General features: G+C 51.2%; 1 protein-coding gene across 1 annotated transcript in view; it reads right to left on the reverse strand.

Annotated features, from left to right (window-relative positions):
- The window catches only part of SYNJ2 (synaptojanin 2), a 69,930-nt gene that overhangs the window by 42,250 nt on the left and 3,515 nt on the right, over positions 1–24,165 (reverse strand). Inside the window, exons 4-7 of the mRNA XM_047102107.1 lie at positions 22,568–22,793; positions 15,361–15,444; positions 4,738–4,799; positions 108–204 (exon numbers count right to left, since the gene is read on the reverse strand). Of these exons, the coding sequence (XP_046958063.1) occupies positions 108–204; positions 4,738–4,799; positions 15,361–15,444; positions 22,568–22,793 (469 nt within the window). The remainder of the gene's footprint in view (positions 1–107; positions 205–4,737; positions 4,800–15,360; positions 15,445–22,567; positions 22,794–24,165) is intronic.

Below are 24,165 nucleotides of genomic sequence, written 5' to 3' on the forward strand. Positions count from 1 at the left end.
CTCCCAGACGCGGCGAGAGCAGTACTATTGTTCCCAGTCCAGCACAGAAGCTTGCCTCTGAGCAGGGGCCCCTCACCTCCCTCACCCAACACCCCCAGGGCCTTTACCTTGAAGGCTCTGTTGAGCACCTCCTCTCCGCCTCTGCTCCCCAGCAGGTTCACGACCACTTGCTTCCCATACTGCTCCTTCAGAAGCACCATATGCCTACAACGGAGCAGGGCGGCACCGTGAGCCCACATCACCAGGACAGAGGCTGACGGCTCCACCCTCGAGGGGAGAGGGTACAGGAGGGACCTGCATGGCACTAGAGGTCCGGGCTGAGCTGTTCTCCAGGACACAAAATGGGTGGGGTTGGGGGGGGTGCGGGGAGAAAACCAGTCTCTCCCAGCCACCAACCCCACTGTCAGGGACAAGCATGTCTACAGTCTGTTTGCATGAAAGGCTCGGGCCAAGAAGAACTTACAGCACATCAGACTTCTAAACAAGCAGAACGCTAGACAGAGGATATGCCGCACTTCCTGTAAAGTACCCCCGTTAAATCTGGAACAGCTAACACAGCTTCATAAGGGCAACATGCACGTCTGTGAAATTAATCTCTAATTTCACTTGGTACCTTCCTTCTCTAAACCAGAAAAGCTGGTAGGAGGGCTGTTAACCTCAGTGTTTTTTTATCTAAGCACATTATATTTCATTATGTTTAACCCAAACAAGAAGGCACAGTAAAATTTCAAGCTTTAGGAAAATATTCATAGATCAAGGACTTTTAAAAATACAAATGTTGAAAAAAAAAAATACAAATGTTGAAATACTGGGGAGAGACTAATATTTATCCTTTATTACCAGCTTTTGAAAAGTTAACTTTATAATCTTAATCATGGTAGGAATGCTTAAATATAATTAAAAAAAAAACACAGGGAGAAGACAATGCAACAAGCAGATGTAAACTGTATTTTCCTCGTGCAGTCTTTTGCCTAAATATGGAAAAAAGACTAGACGATGATGGCATACCACACCGTTAAAAGTGGTGGAATTTTACGTGACTTAAAATTCGTTTCCTCCTTATACATTCTTGTATTTTCTGAATTTCTAGGGTATGTTTCTTTTATAAACCCATTTTAAGTTGATTAGCACAAATGAACCAATGTCAGCCCAATAAAGGAAAAAAATCCTCTTGTGCCAACTTCGAGGGATAGCACAGTATAGTAGAATATGGATCCCGAACGGGGCAGTTTGAATTTAGGTCGTCTGCTGACCAGCTAAGGGCGAGCTCCTAGCTCCGTGTGTGTGGGAATTCTCTAGGGATGCTCCTGGCAGCCCTTTCCTCCCTGCGATCCTCAACTGCCCCCCCAACTCCCACCCACCCGAAGAGGTGTGGCTCCATCAGATTGGCGTGGTCAGGGCCGCCGCACAAGCCCGGGCTCTGTCCCCAGGGCGTGCCACACGGCAGCAACCCTGGTGAAGGTACCAGAAGAAACGGGATGTGCGTGGCTCAGCCCCTCTGGACTCTCCCGAGTCTGCCTGCCTGGGGAAGCCGTGTCCTGGCCGGAGGTCAGACCCACGGAGCCAACGGGGAGGGGCCTCTGCTCTGGTGGCAAGTCTGAGCTGCCCAGCTCTGCCGGTCACAGAGTGAGCACCGGTGATTCAAGGCTGAAATGTGCGGAAGCCCACTGTGGCCACGTGTGCAAGCTGCCTCCCACAGTGCAGCTTGTCAGAGATCAGGCTGGCGTGTGACCCCTGCCCCCCCGACCCCCGCCCCACGCAGCGACTGCACCTGCGTCTCAAAGGATTCCAAACCCAGAGGTGGATGAGAAACGATATCGCTCATCACTCATGTCAACAGCCCAAGCACCATTGATTAAATTATTCATCCCTTCTGAGCGAGTCCTTTGTATCATAAAGCTAATCCTCCTCCTGCAAAAAATGGTTTTGAGCACTAAAAGAACAAATAAAAGTGACAAGCACAGCGCTTGGCACATAGGAGTTGGGTTTTCTTTCCTTCCTTTTCATTTTGAAGCAGGATAATACACTGATTGGTGAGAAGCTAAGACTCCCCTCAGGGCTCCGGGGGTGGGGAGGGGAGCCACACTAAGGCCAGCAAGACACTCAGCCTGGCCTCCCTGCTCTGTGCACCCAGGGTCCTTCCCCTGCCTGCCCATCTCACTGTTGAGTGGAGTTCTGTGGAAAACTTGGGGTGGGGGGGGGATTTGAAGTCAGGCTGGTTTCTGTTGGACAGCATCTTTTTCATATTGAGGGCAGAAGCGAGGGGACGGCAATGTCCACCAACAACTGCAGATGCGGGCAGCTCCGAGCAAAGACAGGGAGGAAGGAGCAGGGGTCCAGTGTCCCGTACGGGTGAGACCCAGGCACCGCCCCCAGAAAAGGGTTAATACTTCCATCCAAACTCTACCAGCAAGACAAGATCCCCTTCAGGCCCACACAGCCAAAGGACCCCACTTCCCTCCCACAGACGGCAGGCGGGCAAGAGGCAGCAGTGAACAACCTACTGAACGGTACGGCACCGGCCACAGGTATTCTGTGGGGCTAAAACTACCCACGGAAAGGGGATTTGTGTGGGGGCAGGTGGGGGCATAAGGGATTTACTCTGGACCAAGCACATCACAGAACAGAGAAATTCCTGAGAGCCCCCTGATGTGCCAGAGATGGGGGGGCACCTCCAGGGACCGGTGGCCTAGCTCCTCGGGGGGACCCCCAGCACCCACTGAGGTGGGTCTGCTAGAGAATCGGATGCCCGCGCTCCCCATGCGACTGAAATGAGTGCATCGGGGCAGCACCCAGCGTGAGGCCAGGCAGCTCCTGCCCCGGCCCCTGCCCGTGAGAACATACGGTCTCAGCTGCCTCTTGGCCACAAAGCTTTAGGAAGGAAGCCTGCAGTCAGCCACCTTTTCAGTGGCAGCTGCTGGTCAAAGGGCCTACGGTCTTTTTTTTTTTTTTTTTTTAATATTTATTTTTGAGAGAGAGCACAAGCGGGGAAGGGGCAGAGAGAGAGGGAGACACGGAATCTGAAGCAGGCTCCAGGCTCTGAGCCGTCAGCACAGAGCCCGACGGGGGGCTCGAACCCACAAACCGTGAGACTATATGACCTGAGTCGAAGTCTGACGCAACCAACTGAGCCACCCAGGTGCCCCAAAGGGCTTGCGGTCTTGAAGGGGCTCCTGTGAGAAAAGAGGGGGCTTATCCTCTCGGGTATACACACTAGCAGGATTTAAAAATGCTGAAGTTGGTGTAAATGTTCTTAAAATACATGCATGTTTTTTAAAAGCTCATAAACACAAGGCTTTTGAAACAAGCCCAGCATGCAGGTGTCTTCCTTTCTACTTGTGGTCAGCTTGGGAGGAAGGACATTTCCAATTATGTTTTCCGTTTCTGAAGAACACTGAATGCAGATCAGTGTCTCCTCAAACAACTCCATGCACACAGTGCACAGAACATGTTAATAGTGTTCTGAACACAGGCAACGGCATTTTCATTAGCAGACTTCACATGTCCTCAGAGGGAAAGCCTGCTGGTTGTGACGCACCCATCAGGGGTCAAGGTCGGGCTGCTGTTACCTGTCTGCAGAACACAAGAAGGGTGCACACAGACTGAAGGTCCAGGTGGAGATTCAGGCAGAAGGATTAAAATGCTTTAAAAAATCGCTCCTGGAATTTTTATGACATTTACTAATTTTTTAAATTAGCATTTAGATCAAAATTGCAAATATCTTAAGAAGCGATTAACTATTTCAAATACAAGTTATGGTTTAGGTTAGCGATGGCTGTTCTTAAGCAAGTTGTGTAACGGTCCAGTTTGTGGTTCAGAAAACAAACTCCAGGGGCACCTGGGTGGCTCAGTCGGTTAAGCATCTGACTCTTGATTGTAGCTCAGGTCATGATCTTGCGGTTTGTGAGTTCGAGCCCCGCGTCGGGCTTTGCGCTGATCGCGCGGAGCCTGCTTGGAATTCTGTCTCCCTCTCTCTGCCCCTCCCCTGCTTGTGCTTTCTCTCTCTCTCAAAAATAAACAAACATTAAAAAAAAAAAAAAGGAAAATGAAATCTCTATCTGCCAAATGTTTTTCTAGAACGCTATGTAAAAAGCTAATAGTGAAATCCTTAGTAGTGGGAATTGGAAGTTAGAATACTTTTTAACTTCTCACTTTATACCTTCTATATTATAGCTTTTCAAATCTTGAAATATAAAAAAATTTTTTAACATTTATTTATTTTTGAGAATGAGAGAGAGCATGAGCGGGGGGAGGGGCAGAGAGAGAAGGAGACACAGAATCAGAAGCCGGCTCCAGGCTCTGAGCTGTCAGCACAGAGCCCAACACGGGGCTTGAACTCAAGGACTGCGACATCATGACCTGAGCCAAAGTCGGACACTCAACCGACTGAGCCACCCAGGCACCCCTGAAATATATTACTTTTAAAAGAAAAAGCAGCAGCTACAAATATCCTATAGATTATCCCTTGTTAACTAGGACAAAGGAATAAAGCTTCATTAAGAAGGAACTGGGCAGATAAAATAATTGCCAAGTGTAACCTCAGTATTAATGAACTTTCAGGGAACTCCGAGAGTCACTAAATGTCCCATTCTGTAAACTCCCTTCTTGCGCAAAGAACCAAAGTAAAAGGCAGATGCAGGTCCGGGGTTTGGGGCGGCCCCCTCCCCCTGCTGTCCCTGTGCCACTGTCTGATGGGGCAGGGGGACAACTCCCAAGGATGGTCCCAGACAACCCTACCTGTCGAAAGCAGGGGCATTGGCTTCTAGGCCTCTATTGAGTCTCAGATGATGAGAGCCAACCTATAAAGCAAAGAGAAATAACATTAGTGATTCCTCCCGTTCCGTGAACCTAGGAAGTGATGGTCTTCCCACGTCGCCCCCAGTGCCAGCCAGGCTGTAGCCTCTCGCCCTTCTATGACCTATTCACAGATCAGGTAGACCAGCGCTGAACTTGGGTCTCAAAGCCCGAGCCTGGCTGTGCTGCAGCCCCGTCCTAACGCTGCATGGACCACACCCGCTGGAACCCTTCCAAAGGCAGAAGAGATACTTCAGGGTCAGTGCATGAGGCCCATGTCAGACCTGCAGAGCAGAGGTGAGGCTAAGCCAATCAGGGAGCGTAAAACTACTTCTCAACCTCCTCTGCAACTCCAGAGACCCTAACCCCCCCCCAAAACCTGAGTTATGGCTACCTGCAAACTAATTTGCCTTATTATTTAGAATTACCTATTTAACATCAAAAGCTTAAAAAATAAACTTATAAAACTATATAGTGTTATGGGGCACTTGGGTGGATCAGTTGGTTGAGCGTCTCTTAGTTTCAGCTCAGGTCATGATCTCATAGTCTGTGGGTTCCAGTCCAGCCCGCATTGGGCTCTGTGCTGGCAGTGTGGAGCCTGCTTGGGATTCTCTCTCTCCCTCCCTCTGCCCCTCCCCCACTCATGCTCACTCTCTCACTCGAAATGAAAAAAACCCAACTGTATATTGTTATTGGAGGCAGCTTGAAAGGCTCTCTCTGGACAAATCTGGGACAATTTGATCACTGAACTAGAAAGGACAGCAATGGATTATAATCTGATAATAAAATAGGAATCCATGAATCTACACGGATGAGAGTCAGCTGGCTGGCTGGCTGGATGAATGAGCGGACAGAGAGGTGGGCAGGTGGATGGGGGGAGAAGGGAGGGCTCTTCCTTACAGCTGAACACCAACTGATAAATGTGGAGAGAGTGGTGGGGGAAAAAATCATTTTATAGCCGCCATAGTAAAGGATGGTTCAGCAAAAACCATCCACTGATCATAAATGTTAAGGGAGAGGCTGATGAGGAATAGGATGCTTTCATGGTCTCAGAGTCTCTCCTGGAGGCTTATTAGTTGAAAAAGATGACACATTAAGTGAAGAAATGGAGCAGCACCTTGCCTGAGTGACCAAAATTAACATCACTAACGAGGGGGCACATGGACACCGTGGGCTTCCAGATGGGACACCCTGACAAGGATGTGGTGCCAGGGATCCACACCCTAAACCTGATCACAGTGAAACCCCTGGAAACCCCCACTTGAGGCACTTCCAACTTAAAGGAAAAGAAGACATGTGTTCCCCCAAAATGTCAATGTCACAGGAGACAGGAAGGGAGAGGAACTGATCCAGATCAAAGGAGACTAGAGATGGGACAGCTACATGCAGGACGCGGTCCTGGCCTGGATCCCGGACTGAAGGGGTGACAGTGCCACGGCAGACACTACAGAAACAACTGAGAAATCTGAAACGTGGACTGGACGTTAAATTAGAGCACTGTGTCACTGTACACGTGCTGAGCGTGCACCTCTCCTGCGGTGATGCAAGAGAACATATTTGCTCTTGGGAAAAACGTCCTGACGTACTAAGTAAGGAGACATGATGTGTGTGCCACGTACTCTCCAGTGATTCGGAAAATAAGGGAAAGCAGGTGTGGGGGGCAAGAGGCTAACCTAGAGAGAATCTGGGGACAGGACACATGGGAGTTCGCTCTCCTGTTCCTACAACTTTTCTGTAGGTCTGGCACCATCTTTTTAAAATTATTTTTAAATTTTTAAAAATTTTTATTTTTAAGAAAGAGGCAGACAGAGCACAAGCAGGGGGAGAAGCAGAGAGAGGGGGAGACAAAGAATCTGAAGCAGGCTCCAGGCTCTGAGCTGTCAGCACAGAGCCTGATGTGGGGCTCAAACCCCTGAACCATGAGATCACGACTTGAGCGGGAATCGGATGCTCAACCGACTGCGCCACCCGGGTGCCCCAGGCCTGGCATCATTTTAAGATAGAAAGTTTCTTGAAGTGTATTGTTGGGCTTTGCTTGTTGTTGAACATTACGAACATACTGTCACTGGATTCATCTGCACCATGAGACATAGTCATTACCGAACGTGGGGGGAGTGTTATTGACAAGTTTTACCGTCACAGGTAATACATCTGTCCCTCTTCATACCTGAGGAAAGAGCCACTCCAGGTGACTGGAATAACTTAGAAATTACTGAGATTAGGCGTGTCTGTCTAAACGATTCTACAAATAAAGTCCCAAGTAGCTTTTGGTCCTAAGTAATCTTGGGAGTTCTTACGAAAGGCTAAACCAACTGCTTTCATTTTGCCACTGTGTTTATTCTGCACTCCTTTTCCCAACGGCATCAATCCCTTGCTGAGGAAATGTGATAATTCCAGAAACTTCCACAGCCCGAGTTCTGAGAAGACTACTCCATCCCGCACTCTAAGGCCGGTCAGCTCCTGTCTTTCTTCTGATCTTATAAGGCAGGCGCCTGCAGAAAGCAGGGCTAAGCTCCTCTCAGCCACCATCCGTGAGATCCCTGAGGGCTGAAACCCAACAGAAGGGGCTGCCTGCTGTGAGTCAGCCTGTCCATCAGGGCAAGAAGTCTCCCCTGGATAAGCTGCGGCTGTGTTTAGAACCCTTCCCAGAGGAACACAGTAAGGGGACAGTAGAGAAACAATGGTTCAGGGTTCAGAAGCCTGGTTTTTAGTCATGACAAGTTCTGTTACTGGATGCATCTGCCTCTCCCTGAATCATACCCCAAAGTTTCTTCTTCCCACAGGTAGAAATTTCAGCCACAGATGACTGGACTCAAGAGTGTCCAACCCCTGGGCTCTATGTTCCTCCATTACAACAATTACTCAGTCCAGAATGGAGTACGTGAGCTCATCCTGCCACCTGGAGTCAATGTGACACCGGGTACCATGGAGAGATGGGCAAGAGATGGGAGACCCAGAATTCCCTGTCCTTGAATGCCCCTGGTCTAGAGAGGCCAGAAACACACTTTAAGGTTATTAACAAGTCTGTGTAACAAGTGCCAAGTGATTTGATGGGCACTGTGCTCCTACACAGCTACTGAGGACAAGCAGAGTAATAGGACGAGATGTAGCAGGTTCCCAAGCACATCAGCGGGTTTGGGGAAGGCGAGGACCAGACGGAAAGCAATCTGGAGTCTCCCAGAGTGGAGAGGGCACAGCTTGCCTGGGCCACGGCATGTCCCCCTGTGCCATTGGCCTGCCCCTGTCACTCCAGACTTTGATAATCATCCATGTGGATGGGGCTAGGCAAGACCACCACAGGCATGTTCCTGTCCCCCACAGCAGTCAGTGCAGTGTCACTGCTGACGACAAACCTTCCTGAGAACACTAAGAAATCAAGGGCACCACCCACAACGAAGGACCAGGGCAGTTAATGGGCAGAATGGATCCCCGGCTCTAGTGTTTCTCAAAGTGTGGTCCCTGGACCAGCAGCTTCAGCACCCCCAGGGAAGCTTGTTAGAAATGCAGATTCTCGGGGCTCCTGGGTGGCTCAGTGAGTTAAGCATCCCACTCTTGATTTCAGCTCTGGTCATGATCTCACGGTTCATGAGTTCGAGCCCCATGTCGGGCTCTGTGCTAACAATGTGGAGCCTGCTTGGGATTCTCTCTCTCCCTCTGTCTCTGCCCCTCCCCTGTCTGCTCTCCTCTCTCAAAATAAATAAACATTTAAAAAAGAAAAGAAAAGAAATGCAAACTCTCAGACTGAATGAAAATCTGTGGGGGTGGAGCAAGGAATCGGAGTGTGTGCACCCGATTCCTCCAGGGGATGCGCGTGTGCACGCAGGTGCGCTCAGGTTAGGAGGCTCTGGCTTCCACTCATCTCCCTTGACTCCTTCTTGCTCGGGGTGCAGATGCCTGTGAGCCAACAAGGAAACAAGCCGCCATGGCCATGGGCGCCCTGCTTCCTCGGGCATCATGGCCTCCTGGAGTGGAAGGGCCCCAGGCAGAAGCCAAGCCTGGGACATTCTCTCAGGAGACCACCCTTCCACCAGCACCCCTTTGGTCTGGTCGCCTTAGGCCTCACATCCAGCCGTCACATCTGTCCTGCTGACACTGACCTGCACCTCTCCTCTGTGCTGTCACACAGTCCTGAGGCCACTGTGTGTCAGAAGCCTTGAGGAGGAGCCTCAGGAGGGAGAGGGCTGGCCAAATGGGGCAAGGGGGCGGGCCAGGCTTCCAGCCATGGGCTGAGTAAGGCATGGGAATAAAAGGCACAGCATAGGGAATACAGTCAATGGTACCGTAATAGCTGGTATGGGGACAGACAGTGGCTACATCTGTGGTCAGCAAAGCGGAAAGTAGAGATGGGGAATCACTAGGTTGTACTCCTGAAACTAACGTAATCCTGTAGGTCAAGTATACTCAAATAATAAAACGATTCACACACACACACGTACCGGGGAGCTGCAGTTGGGGGCTAGAATGAAACCAGCATTGGCGTAGGTGCACTGGGACTGACGGCCACCGCTGCTTTCAGGATCCCCTCTCTCTCCTCACCATCCTCCGAGTCTCCGCAGTTAAGTGCACGCTTGGCCAATCGGTCCTGGCTGGTCCCTGACACCATTAGTTTATGCTAGAAACCACAGATGGAGGTAGGGGAGCCGGCAGCAGGGACAGCCAGTCTCAGGGATGCATGAGTCAAAGCAGAGTCTGCTCGGCACCCGAGAAAGTCCCATAACCACGAATGGCATCTTGGCACCTGTCCCTGTGCACCACTGGCCTCCCGTAGTTATGCTCTCCTCTGGACCGCCGCAACAGTCCCGCCGGGGGTCTTTACCTTTGGTCTCCCTGCTCCACACTGAAACCTCCTGTGCCTGTGTCGGGGCGGGTCCCCCACCCCCGGAACCTGTCCACGCCGTGGTCCACCGCGCTGCAGCCAGCTCCCTCCACCTCACCTGCAGACCGCGTGTGCAACACTTCCCAGCGTCAAGTGCAATGATGTCAAGCTGGTAGCTTGCAATTGGCCAAGACAGGAGTTTCACATCAGAGAAGTGGGCTAATGCTACAAATCCAAGCTTCTCTCTCCTGGCACTAAAAAATCTGCTTTATCAATCAATAACTGAGTGGGTCTCAAACATTCCCACACACTGGAGTCATCTAAGGGTCTTCAGAAAGTACTGATGCCTGGCTCCCACCCCCAGACGTTGTGATTGAATTGGGCTAGCAATGCAACCTGGGTATCAGGAGTTTTGTAAGCTACCCGGGCGAGTCTAAAGTGCAGCCTCGTCAGAGCACCCTTCCTTCAGCAGCTCCTGGAGTAAAACGTAAGCTCCTTAGCGTAACATGCAGAGCCCATCTTGATCTGGCCCTTGCCTGCCTTTCTAGTCTGACCTCTGGTCGTGGCCCCCCCCCCCCTGCTTTGGGCTGCAGGCAGCAAGCCATGCTGCTCCCTGGACACACTGTGACCCCCAGGCTGCAGCGCCCGCACGTGTAGACAGCTCTGCAAGGCTGCCTTCCTTGTCTGATCCCTCCCGAGTCAGCTCAGACACCCACCCCCTCAGCTTGGGAGTGGGGGGCTGGCTCTCCCCAGAGCGGCCCCAGGGATCCTGGCCTTCCTCTCTCATGGGCTCTACTCACACAACACCATCATGACCCGTCCCCTTCGGGCTATGATGTGAAGCACCCCCACATACCCACAGATGCTCAGTGAGCCTGGTCACTGGGTTTCATGTCTTGATAGAGAGGTACGTGCACACTGTCCCCACCTCACAGGCCTCATGGAGACGGGGGAAGCTCTCACACCACTCTCTGGGTGCAAAGAGCCACGCTCTCCCAATGCAACTTGTGTTCTCTTCTCCTGGATATTATTTTTTATGTTAACAATACCAACAGCTACCACTTACGTGCTCTTCGGGTTCTGGACACTGCACTGAAGTCTACTGTGTGCTATGATAGCTCCATAACCCCCGGAGGTCGATTGTTAACCCCACTTCCAGAAGAGTAAACTAAGGTTTAGCAAAAATAGGAACTTCTCAGGGCTTTCTTTTTTTGAGATAAGAACTTTTTTCCTGAGATAAAAACTCGTTGAAAGTATACGGTGCCTAAGAAGGGGAGCCAGAATTTGAATGGCAACCAGGTCCCATAACTGGTAAAGTTTATGCTTGGAATCACATGAGAAGCTGCCTTGCGATCTTGTTTCTTTCGGTGATGGTTGCTGGTAAGGAGCCGCATACAATCACACGAGACCCGGGGGCCGCGGTGCACGTGCAACTCTATCCTGGGTTCGGTTCCTTTTCATTACAAGTATCTTTCCTTCACCCCAACCTCTTCATTGTTTTTGAAACTGTTGTGATGGCAATGGAGTACTTCGTGGCAATGAGAAAGAACGAAACATGGCCCTTTGTAGCAACGTGGATGGAACTGGAGGGTGTTATGCTAAGTGAAATAAGCCATACAGTGAAAGACAGATACCATGTTTTCACTCTTATGTGGATCCTGAGAAACTTAACAGAAACCCATGGGGGAGGGGAAGAAAAAAAAAAGAGGTTAGAATGGGAGAGAGCCAAAGCATAAGAGACTCTTAAAAACTGAGAACAAACTGAGGGTTGATGGGGGGTGGGAGGGAGGGGAGGGTGGGTGATGGGTATTGAGGAGGGCACCTTTTGGGATGAGCACTGGGTGTTGTATGGAAACCAATTTGACAATAAATTTCATATATTGAAAAAAGAAAGAAAGAAAGAAAGAAAGAAAGAAAGAAAGAAAGAAAGAAAGAAAGAAAGAAAGAAAGAAAGAAACTGTTGTGATGGCTTATAGAGATCCTTTTTGGGACCAAAAACGAAAAAAAGAAGTACAACCACACAAATGAGCACACACGGTGCCACATTCCAGAAGCCTAGTAAATGGCCCTAACAGGGAGGAAGTGAAGGTAGGCAAGGTGGGAAGGACAAAGGGGACGAATCTACTGTGCATCCTCCTCCGGCTGGTGATGTCATACGAAGCTTCAAAACAGGGACCTAACTCACCTTTGCGAGACATTTCTGCACACATGTTACAGGGGAGGAAGATTCTAAAGTGACACTTGGCGGGGGGCGGGGGGAGGTGGTGGGGGAGATGCCTGGGTGGTTCAGTCAGTTAAATGTCTGACTCTGGATTTTGGCTCGGGTCATGATCTCTCAGTTTGTGAGTTTGAGCCCTGCATCGGGCTCTGTGCTGACAGTGCAGAGCCTGCTTAGGATTTTCTCTCTCTGCCCTCCCCTCCTCACTTTCTGTCTCTCTCTAAAAATAAATAAATAAACTTTAAAAAAATTCTTAAAGTGACATGGGGAGCAAAATCTTCACTGGACTAAGAGTATATTACAAATATACTCTCAGGGGTGCCTGGGTGACTCAGTCGGTTAGGTGTTCGACTTTGGCTCAGGTCAGGATCTCGCAGTTCATGGGTTCAAGTCCCATGTCCGGCTCTGTGCTGACAGCTCAGAGCCTGGAGCCTGCTTCAGATTCTGTGTCTCCCCTGCTCACGTTCTGTCTCTCCCTCTCTCAAAAAATAAACAAACATTTTTAAAAATTAAAAAAAAATTTTTTTTAAAGTTTAAAAAATATACTCTCTATCTAACCATACCAAGAGAGCCATTAGCTTCAAGGGTAAAATTTCAGCGTGGTGATTTATAAACTGTAAACCTATTTACATGGTAAAGATGAGATTCTTAAAGGTACACGGCTGCCAGAAATGGCACCAGATCCAGGAGTTTACAAGGAAGGCACCGTGGCCGTGAAACCGTGCAGACTCATCACTCTGAGTCTTCTCTGCCTGCCCCCACCCTATGCCCTAAACCCGGCAGGGCTCATTGGTTCCCGGGGACAGCCCCGTGAGGGTGCTACCCGCCAATTTAAGACACGAACCATTCACCCAAAAATCTTTGCATCTTTCAAGTCACCTAAGAAGGGGGCGGGGGGTTCCAAATGGAGAAAAACAACCAGAATCAATCTTCAGGCTTAGCTATTGAGAGTTCAGGGAGGGGCACTGCAGAGCATCACTGAAATCTGTCCCCTGGTCCCCTGTGAAGATGATCTAATCTCTCTTTGATGGTGGATGGGATTTAGAGGATAAACACGGGTGTCAGACCCAAAGGTTAGCAAATCCTTAATAAGATTAATGGACACTAAAGCCTTTTGAAACCTATTCTGTAGAAACCACGGAGGCTCTGGAGAAGCACAAGTGTTATGAGTCTAAAAGGGGGTATCATTGCCAAAAAGCGGGCCAGCCAAGCCCCACGGACACTGCCCGTGTCAGATGGAGGGACAGCTGCTTCATGGCAGGGTCAGGCTGCATCTGGGGCCTCCAGTGGGTCAGGCCGGGGACCAAAGTTAGGGGACTGACAAACCAATGTTGCTTTGCTTTGGGAAGACGGAGACCAGAACATGGAGAGTCCGAAAAACGGGATGGAAGATCCCAAAGAGCCGGAATGCCTCGGACAAGACACAAGGGACTCCTCCTCGAAGGTCTGGGACAGCAGACTCACTCTGGGGCGTCCCCTGCAACACCCTGCAGACAGACACAGAGCGTGCAAGGCAAGGAGGAACTCGGCATCTCAGAGATCTTGGAAGAAGGACCCAGGACTGGGTGCGAGGAAGAAGGGGATGAATTTCAAAGGCTCCTTCCCAAATCCCAAGACTACCATGATTGCCCCCAATTTCTGGATTTCTTAAAATCATCACAGGAAACACAACATGGTCTCCTGCTTCCTTTTTACCCATCATTTGACATTTGCTAAATACAGAGTTCCAGGAGTTTCAGAAGGAAAACTCTGAATCTAAAGAAAGTCAAGTTTCAAAAACCCTTTTGGAATGTTCTGGAACAGACAAATCTATAGAGATAGAAAGTAGACTAGCAGTTGCCTAGGCCTGGGGAGAGCTGGGAGGGTGGTGGGGGTCGAGGTGACGGCCAGTGGGCACAGGGCTTTTGGTGGGGATGAGTCCTCTAAAATTAGGCCATGACGATAGTTATATGACTGTGTAAATGCACTAAGAACCATTGAATTGTACACTTCAAAATTTTCTTAAAGAGAAAGAGACAGAGCGCGAGTGGGGGAAGTGCAGAGAGAAACACACAGAATCCAAAGCAGGCTCCAGGCTCTGAGCTGTCAGCACAGAGCCCGACGCAAGGCTCAAACTCATAGACCACGAGATCATGACCTAAGCTGAAGTCGGGCGCTCAACCGACTGAGCCACCCAGGCGCCCCTGAATTGTACACTTTAAATGGGTGATGTTTATGGCATATAAATTGTATCACAATAAAGCCATTATAAAAAAACTAACTCTTTCGGGATGAGCCACCCAGGCGCCCCTGAATTGTACACTTTAAATGGGTGATGTTTATGGCATATAAATTGTATCACAATAAAGCCATTATAAAAAAACTAACTCTTTCGGGATGAACTATTCTCCATGTGACAATCATCCTCACGTGTGCCTCTCTATGCTACCACTCAATGCCACCAGCCATCCCCATACGTCTTCGCTGTTCCTTTCGGATAGAAAGACTGATGCTAAAAAAGCTTCCCCCTCCCCAGAGGTCACACCCCACATGACACTCATCCCTCCACCTCACTGCACAATGACAGCCATGTGGACAAAGTGCCTTCTGCTGACATGGGGTCAAGTCAAGGTCCGGGAAAGACCCAGCTGTGTCAAACACCCCCAAGAACCTGGCAGATGGCCCTGAGCGTTTTCAGGCACCACTGACGACCCAACCGCCATCACACAGAGCCCTCGGTAAGAGGAGCCAAAGCCACACCTGGGCAGAGAGGTCTTCTGAGCACACAGACGATCACTCAGGCCAGGGAGAAAGATCTGGGGTCGATGGTGAGGAGCCTCAGGTCCACTTGGTCCATGACCCTCCTGGGAAGGAACTCACTGGGTGAGGCAGTGCAGAGTTCCGTTGACGACAAACGTGTTCTTGGAACGTGGCAACACCACACCCTGAACTCTTCCCAGGAGACAGAATGCCAAATACCTCTGGCACTGACCCCAGCCCTGTTTTAGACCGCAAGGTGTATTTTTAGAAATCATGGGAATGTTCCGTGCAATTCTCACGTGGCCCCACAACAAGCATCTCCAAACATCAGACCTGCTGCATGGCCACTAGGGCCCGAAAACCTTTTAAAGCCCTGTATGACGGTCACAGCTCTCAAAAACCATCTTTGGCCAAGTTCTCAATACACTCAACCTGGGGACTAACAAAGTAATTCTACTCAATTACGTTATACGGCTCGCTTATCAGCAAAGACCTTCCTTCCCACTTCACCTGCATCAACAGCAAGCTCAGGATCAGAAAATTACATACAATGTATACGTTTCTGTATATAAACACGACACACACATGCGTGTACAGGTGCACACAGGTATTCACACTTTGGTAGCTCAGTTCAATCCAACTGGGCTGAGGAACAGGCCTCAAAACCGCGCTGTGAAGGAAACACGGTGAAAAGAAACAAACCACAGCTGTTCGGAAGAGAAGGGCAGGTGAACAATAATACTTACTTTTTTTTTTTTTCCTTTAAGGTGGACTTACTCTTTTCATTACCTACCTGAAGCCCTGGCTGCTCCCAAAACAGCGGAACGGAGCCCCTGATCTGGACAAAAGACGACACTCCATCATCCATGTAAATCGTCTGCACCGCAAGGAAACATAAAGGAAAAGTATTCCTCAATGAAACCGAATGTCCTGGGGCCGGGTAACGGGATCCGGCCGCCTGAGACCCGACACCGGCCAGAATGAAGGGCAGACAGCGGACTTCTGCGCCCTCTGCTCCTCTGGCCAGCGTGGCCTTGCTGTTCCCTGACCCGCAGGCCGGCCCCGTGTGCTCACGGGCATGCTGGCAGCCGACCAGCCTCAGAGGAGCCTGGAGCGGGCCTGGGGCCTCCGGGGGAGGGCTGCAGCCAACCGGGAATAAACACAGCCTTTCCCAGCTCCCTGGAAAGCCCAGCAAGGCCTCCCCACACCCCACTTCAGCAACAGAAGCAAAAGTACTCCGGAATTTAACTGAGACCTTCCTTAGAGCCTTCTATTTTCACCTTGTCACCTAGCCAAGTAGCAGCGGGCAACTGGAAAAGGATGGATGAAATGAACAAGCTACAGCCAAAAGACCTAGGTGACTACCCTTGTCAGCCCTGCCTTGACAAGGCAGGCTTGAACTTGTAGGTGCTCCTGGCCCTGTGCCACCGTGTTCTTCAACCCGCCACTAAGTCCACACACGCTGCACGGAAGCAGAGGATACTTACACACTAAAGAACAGACCACCTCCTCTCCCCCCACACACACGGTTACTGCAGAATGTACCAACTCCTCATGTGCCCGCGGGCCCCCTCAAACCGTAGTGCTGGGGAGTTTTAAAGGGACAAAAAGTGCAGGTCCGAGCATCACGAGGGGACACTGTGGCAGTTATCAGATGCACTGCCCTTTATCTGAGTAATTCTACCCTGGCCTGGCAGGGCCAGCCTGGCCAACCCTGCTGATCCTTTCCATTTCTTACCAGGCTGCTCCCTTACAGGGTAGCTTTCCATGCGTCTAGATCACGCTCAGATCACACATGCATTAGTAATTCTGCAGCGCAGGACCTGAACATCAGACCTGCAGGTCCCCAGACAACAGGAATGACGAGCCTGGCAGCCACAGAGCTGAGCGAAACTCCTATCCCCTAATTTCCAAAGGGAAAAGCACTGGTTAAGAACTTCTCTGTTTCCAGATACTGACTACCAGCAAATTTGCTAGCCCTTACTATTTTACTAAAAATAAACCAAAAAACAAAAAAAAGAAAGAAAAAGGAGAAAGCAGATTGCTTAAACTACCATAGGCATCACTGGCTACCCTGAGATTAAGAGCATATGGGTCTAGGGGCGCCTGGGTGGCTCAGTCAGTTAAGCATCTGACTTCGGCTCAGGTCATGTTCTCATAGCAACATGAGTTCGAGCCCCGTGTTGGACTCTGTGTTGACAGCTCAGAGCCTGGAGCCTGCTCTGGATTTTGTGTCTCCTTCTTTTCTGCCCCTCCCCCAATTACTCTCCCTCTCTCTCCTTCAAAAATAAACATTTTAAAAATATATTTAAAAAAATTAAAAATAAAAGAGCACATGGGTCCGGGGGCACCCAGGTGACTCAGTCGGTTGAGTGTCCCCCACTCTTGATTTTGGCTCAGATCATAATCTCACAGTTTGACCCCACGTCAGGCTCTGCGTTGACAGCTCGGAACCTGCCTCGGGATTCTCTGTCTTCCTCTCTCTGTGCCCCTCCCGTTTGTGCGCTTGCTCACGCTCTCTCAAAAATAAACATTTTTAAAAATCTTAAAAAAATAAAAGTAAAGAAAGAACATACGGATCCAGAATGCTGAGAAAGAAACCAATTTAGCCAACATTTCTCTATAAAGATAGCCCTCAGCAGTGCCAGGACATGATTTAAGCTATGGAACTATGACCCTTCACTTGAACACATGCTAATGGAGCTATTTCCAGCATTAGACCACGCTCCTCTTGAGCTAGAACTTGCACAGGCAGAACCAGCTTCAGAAAACACCCGCCGAGAGTCCCCACACCCTAGACCCCACTCCTGGGAGAGGAAGGAAAGATGCCTCTGGATTTCTCCACTGCTCCCTCCCACATGAAGACTTTCAAGTTCTGTGTCCTGTTCATCATCAGGGCCACCTTCTTTGTTCCCAAGGTAGTAAGACAAACCTGACCATCAAACACCAGCAGTGGATTTGTGGTGTTTTCCTTTTCTGAGCTAAAGAACATAGGTTTTAATACTAGTGGCAGACTGATGCCTCAACTCAGAGGGCATCTGGATCCCAGGGGAAGGAGAGGAGGGTGGAGTGTGAACGCGGGTCAGCACGTGGGCTCTGGGACAGCACCTTCCACCTGCCAGCTTCCATGTGCCCTGCAAGGTGACCCTGGGCATGTTAAGCACGTTGGGCCTCGATTTCCCTCTCTCAATGGAGTTACTGCCATCTGGTCCCAGGGAGGAATAAATGAGGATCAAGGGAACGGGATCCCAGTGCTGGGCAGTGGCTCATGGCTCTTCAGGCCAGGGAAGCACTGCCCAGGAGTGTGGACGAGGCCCCTGCCGACGACTGACCAGGGCAGGGTCAGAGCACTGGGGGAGCAGGGCTTAGGCTGTGGGGACAGGGAGTGTAGGGTCAGACAAGCGGTGGGAGGGAGACCACAGGGCATTTCAGGAAGGAGGGAGTCCACCATGGCTAAGTGGTGGCAAGGCCAGGCCTGGGACCTCCCTGGTCTTGTCTTGGCAACTCTGAGAAGCCCCTTTCACAGAGTGGTGGGAGCAGAAAGCCAGAGACCCTGAAGAGAAAGTGATAATGCACAAAGACTCACAACCCAGCAGATACACTTTTGTCTTCTATTTGCTAAATTTGTACCTCCAGGTGAGGCATTTACAAGCCAATTCTTTCCAAGTCTGCTGCATTCTTGGGAGGACACACAGTCATTCTGCCCTCCCTGGATTAATCAGTGGCCTTATCTTCAATAGCCAAATATTTTTCATCTTTTTCACTTTTGGTAGACCAAAGGGACTTTTTTGGTTTTGTCTTTCTGCATGGTGAGTCACAGCTGCAGAGCAATCCCACCAGGTATGACTCACGGCAGAGCTGAAAGGACTCCAGGTTTCTTCCCAGGGAGACTGAGATGTGGTCCACACCTGCACACACGCATGCACACTCACCACACACACAAATGCACACACACGAAATACCCCCCACGAACATGCACTCACACCACACGCAAATGCACACACATGAAATACTCCCCCCCCAAACACGCACTCACATACCACACACAAATGTACACACACACACAACCCCCCCCCCCCACACACCCCAACATGCACACACATACAGCCTGCCTTGGAGAAGAAAGCTTGTTCCTTCCTCTTAGGAAAAATGTTAAAGCAAGGCAAACTGGGTGCACTGAAAGCACCCCTCTCTTCTGGCTCCCTGAGCATTTAATTCAGGGGAGACCCTGCCTCACAGGACCAGCCTGCTCTGTCCCGCCATTTGCAAAGGAGCACAGCGTGGCAATTCATGAGCCGCCTTCACGCATTTACTGAAGGACTTCCACTCCCAGGTGGCCACAAGCTTGGGTCTGAAGAGTCTCACTTCTGTAGCAGGGTCCTCAGCCAGACGTGACCTATGGGCAGCCACCGAGGGTGGGGGTGGGGGCAAGCAGTCCCATCTGGGGCTCCTTCCCGCTGTGGCTCCACGCCAATCTCCTCCAAGATGCTGCCTACCACTCTCTGGTGACGAACCCACATTTCAAGGCCCGCCATTTCTTCAAACGTCAGGTCACAAAGCAGGCGACACCATGCTACTCGGAAGAATGGCCCCCACTCTGCCTACCGCGTCACTCTGATTCCAAGGCCGCGGGATGCGATCAGTGCACAATCTGCCGTCACCAGGAGCAAAGCCACCAAGACTGCAGGGAGGTACACTCTGCCCCGGGACACCATGCGGACCCGGACCTGACGGTCTCTGGCCCGCAAATGTGGGGGAGCGGAGCATGCGGGGCTCCCGGGAGTGACTCCTCCAGGCCCCCGTCAGATCCCCGCAGCCCTGGATGGGCCAACTTCAACGGGGTTACAGGCTTCCCGAACGCTTACTGTGCATCACATGTCACGTGCATCTCCCCAAGCTGAGCCAAGTGGATGCCGCAGGCTGAGCTTCCTCCCCAGGAGGATGCTCAGAAGTGCCTTCACCAGCGGGAGGTAGCGGAGGGGAGGAAGGCAGCACTGTGCTTGGCAGGAACGCTGGTTAAGTACATATTTCACTGAGGAAAAGATTTGTATGTTATAAAAAAAAAAACCAATTTAGATCAACCCTAAGTACTTCTATTGCTACAGAGTGCCGCAAACAAAACCATTCCCCGATGGCAGGGACAGACAGCAAGGGGCTCTCTTGTGCCAGTGGGAGCAACACGAGTCTCTTGAGTCTCTTGCTTCCCGGGAGCACCTGCCTTCCTTCAGCCACGCTCATCCTGCCTCTGAGAACATTTCAGAAAAGGGGACGATGCACCTACAGCAGACGCTGCCTCGAGCTGGCTTCGGGGAGCAGCTGGTGACCACACCCCCTGGGGGCTGTGCTGGGTCCCCAGGGTATCGTCAGGGTGTCCCTCAGCAGGATGCTTTCCTGGAGGAAGCACACGCTTTCACTACTCTCCTCAGTTTCATCTGTGTCCTCTTCTCCCTCGGTGGCTTCCCTACCCGGTGCTTCGTGTGTGTCTCCCCAACCTCACTTGTCTGTTGGCTTCCCCTTCTCCCTGCAGGCAGGACCCTGCAGCTGAGCACCAGCCTCGGGAGGCACTCCCAGGAGGGTGAAGGCACCTGTCCTGTTCCTGCTGCGTCCCTGCCTGGGCAGGCTCACCATCAACATCAGCCGAGGGGCTCAGGGTTGGCTCCCGTGTTGCCAATGAGGACACATCTGGAGTCACCTCTGGGCACTATGTCCTCCCCGCCCCCACCCCCACCGTGGTGTTCACACTGTCTGGGCTCTCTGAAGGCACGAATCATCCTGGGCGCCTACTTCCCACAGCGGAGAGCCTGTGGTCTGTCGGGAGTAGCCCCACAGAGAACAGCTTTGGGTGCGAGGCCAGCACAACCCCCTTGCCCTGTTACATGTCTGGTAAAAGTGACATCACGGTGGGGCCAAGTAGCTACATGTTGGTCCCGGATGGGGGCCGCATTCCCAGCTGCCTGCCATCTCTGGGTGAAATAACCAGAGCAAAGGCCCCAGCCCCAACCAGTCTATAGAAAAATGAGAAAAGCAGACACTACTGAGATCTTTTTCATAAAGCTAAATGTGCTGCGTTTAGAGCACAACTCTTTAACATTGAATTATGTCTTTGTTATGGGTCGAATTGTGTCCCCCAAATAGACATGTTGGAGTCCTAATCCCAGCACCTTGGAATGTGACCTTATTTGAAGGCAGTCACTGCAGATGCGGTTAGTAAAGATGGAGCACACTAGATAGAGTTGGTCCCCTTGTCACAGGGCAAAGGGACATTCCGGAAGAGGACAGCACGTGGAGGTGAGGCAGAGACGGAGGGCTGCGACCACGGGGCCCTCCTCTAGAGGGAAGAGACAGGAAGGATCCTCCTCTAGAACTTTCAGAGGGAGCACAGTCTTGCCAGTCCCTGGATTTTGGACCTTTGGCCTCCAGAACCGTGAGACAATCAATTCTAGTTTTCTTAAGCCCCCTGTTTGTGGCACTTTCTTACAGCAGCCTGAGGAAACGCCTACCACTGACTTACATTTTCAATGTTAACATGCCGAATCTTTCAGGAACGACGGTGAAAGGGAGGACAGCTGCTTTTCTGATGAGTAAGATACAACAGAGGAGACCCCGATTTGTTTTTTTTAAATGACTGATTTTCTTTGGCCATAGATTTTGACTTTTTTTTTTTTTTTAAGTTTATTTATTTACTTAGAGAGAGGCAGTGGCCTGCCCCCAGTTCCCGGCACTGCACCCAGCCCATAGCGGGAGATAAACAATAAAGATTTGTTGAATGAACTGCATGATTCAAAGGCTCATAACCCAAGGATAAAAATTGGGATGGAAATGCAGGTAACGGGAATGCAGGTGGGGCATGTGAACAAAAGGAAGTAGTTTTCATCGTGTACACACGAGCGAGAAAAAAGAAACTGGCCTTCGTTTAGGGCCCATGTTTTCTCTGACATTTTTAACCAGATGTTACTTATGGCCTCATCTGCATCCAGGAGAGCGGGCAGAGTGAACAGAAGTCATAGGCAAGAAACTGCCCTTGGCGCTCATCGTTAGCTCCCGTTCCAAAGTCCTCCCACTCAGCACCTGACTCTAGGAGGACCTCCTCCCCTGAAGCCCAAGCCGACGGCTGCTGACACACAGAAAGCAGGTGCTCCCTGTTGGGATGAGCACTGGGTGTTGTATGGAAACCAATGTGACAATAAATTTCATGAAGGGGAAGGGGAAGGGGAAAGGAAGGGAAGAAAGAAAACAGGTGCTCAAATCCGTGAATGACCCGGGCTAAAGTCCTGGTAGGAAACACCTCTCCCAGCTGCAGGAAGGAGGGGTTGCAGAGACATATCACCACTAAATAAACAGGCTGTTTGCAGCTTGACACCCACAGCCACACTGCACCTGTGCCTTTCGTGGGGGCTGACCTTACTTACAATTTATTCTGTTAGTCTACCTTGTGGCATTATCCTACAGATCTGCCACCCAGAGAGGGGGGAAAAAACCAGTGTGAGACAGCATCTCTGGAAATGAGAACAGAATTTAGGGGCAAAAAAATCAATGAGAGACTAAGCAGATGGTTATATTCAAGGAAGCTGAAAGCAAATGCCGCTTAGCGCTCAGATTTCACAACTCCCAGGTGCTAAGACGTGCTCCGGTCGATTTAGAATGAAAACCTGTTTGTTCCCTCATCCTCGCCGTATTGATCTACTTTTTGCCTTAAGATCCTGTTGGATCATCCACCACCTGCCCTCTTAAACAGCCTGCCACCCTTTATGACCACGGCAAAAACGCCCGCCTCCTTTTAGCTGCAAGTACCTCGGGTGAGCAGAAGTGGATCAAGAAAGCCGCCCCCGGCAAACCGGAGGCCACACTTGCAGGCAGAGCCCCAGTGACTCACTCTGTTCTCCAGAGGAAGGAGCCACGATCCCCAGAAACGACCTCCAAACATGCCTGGCCCTCTTCTGCCCCAAATGGAAACGCACGTGCGCGGCTGCGTCCCCACCGTACTACCGGGCGCCACTGACCTGCTCTGTCTCCACGAAGTTGGACACGTGGCCGTCGTCGTTCACGCCGCGGGTGTGGAAGCGAGCGCCGGCGCGCTCGCAGCTGATGCGGGAAATGAGACAGGCCTTGGCCTGCTTGTGTGAGGCGTAGACGGTACGGATGGACACCACCCCGCAGATGACCTTCAGCAGCCAGTCACAGCAGCTCACCTGGTGCTGCCTCAGGGGCACGTGCAGCAGCTGGTTCCTGCAAAGCGGAGCCCACAGAGCCTCGGGTCAGCACACACGCTCCCGGAAACACTGCGCCCAAAGCAAGTGGGGCGGGGCCCCCGCAGATGGGGTGCAGGTGCCCGCCATGAACTTGGCGCTCAGGGCGCGTGGTCCGGAGGTTCACATGCTTCCGAGACCCCCACCCCCGCAAGCAGCGGGCCGCGGAGCCACACAGCAGCAGCAGCAGCAGCAGCAGCGGGGACGGCCTGGAGCCGCTGCGGAAGTCGGTATCCGCGAACGGAAGCCAAGCCAGGAGTGCGAGCCAACCATCACCTTCCAGGGACTGTCAGAGAAGCCTCCCTTTAGATCCCTGGCCTCCGCACTTTTAAATCAGAAGTCCCATCAGTCAAAAAAATTAATCATAGGTTTTGCCCTTAAATAATAAATGATAAAAATAATCATTAAATACACATATGCTGGCTTAAATTACATACGTAACACATGAGGTCTATCCTGTCCCAATGAGAGCACTAGGAAGCAATCCAAAATAAAAAAGGAGACAAAAATAAAACAAGGAAAGTTCCAGCACCTCCTCCCTACACCCGTGGATTGTTCTGGGCCTCTGGGGACCCCTGGTGTCCATGATGATAATGAGGGGGATAAAAGCCAACATTTACCAAGGGCACTGAGCACCATTCTAAGTGCTTTGGAATGGATTAGCTCACTTCATCCTCCATAGGCCCTATGTGAAAGCTATTACCGTTCAGCCCATCTTACAGATAAAGAAACTGAGGCACGGAGAAGTGAAGGACTTGCCCAAGGTCACAGAACCAGCGAGCAGCTGGGAGCCTGCCCTGCCAGGCCCAGGCCTATCTCCTCTCCCAGTGAAGGCCCCACGCATGCAGCCACACCCCTGCTGGCCACAGCCTTCTGCTCTCTCTCAGCTTCCCCACACCCACTCGACCTTACTCCGCCCAAGCGGCCTCTCTGAGAAATGAGGCCCCGGAGGGGTGCCAGGACCCCCGACCCCGCCGGCTGAGCTCCATTCCAGGTGCTCAGGGCACAGAGCAGCACCTTCAGACGCCTCTCAGACCCTCCCAGGGAGGCAGGAGCCTTCACAGAAGACTCTCTCCCATGGGGTAGTAAGCAAATCTAGATCACAATGCCCTATCTGTTTAAAAAAAGGCAGCACTGTTCCTGCCCTAGAGCCTTCCTCAAAGAGAGCAGCCTTCTCTCATTTCTTCCAAAGCGTGCTGTGCTCCTCCTGGTCTCCGGTGGCTCCTCCCAGCAGCAGGGACTCCCCAGGTCTCAGGCCAGGCTCCCCCACTGTGAGCACAAACACTTGCACCTGGGTGCTGAGACACGACCCCCCCCCCCCCCCAGGGAGTGGCCACGCGGATCCCCTTCTG

The sequence above is a fragment of the Lynx rufus genome, unplaced genomic scaffold, assembly GCF_022079265.1.
Source record: "Lynx rufus isolate CCGP_SWC_20201006 ecotype Redwood Valley unplaced genomic scaffold, mLynRuf1.p SCAF_6, whole genome shotgun sequence".
Classification (NCBI taxonomy): domain Eukaryota; kingdom Metazoa; phylum Chordata; class Mammalia; order Carnivora; family Felidae; genus Lynx; species Lynx rufus.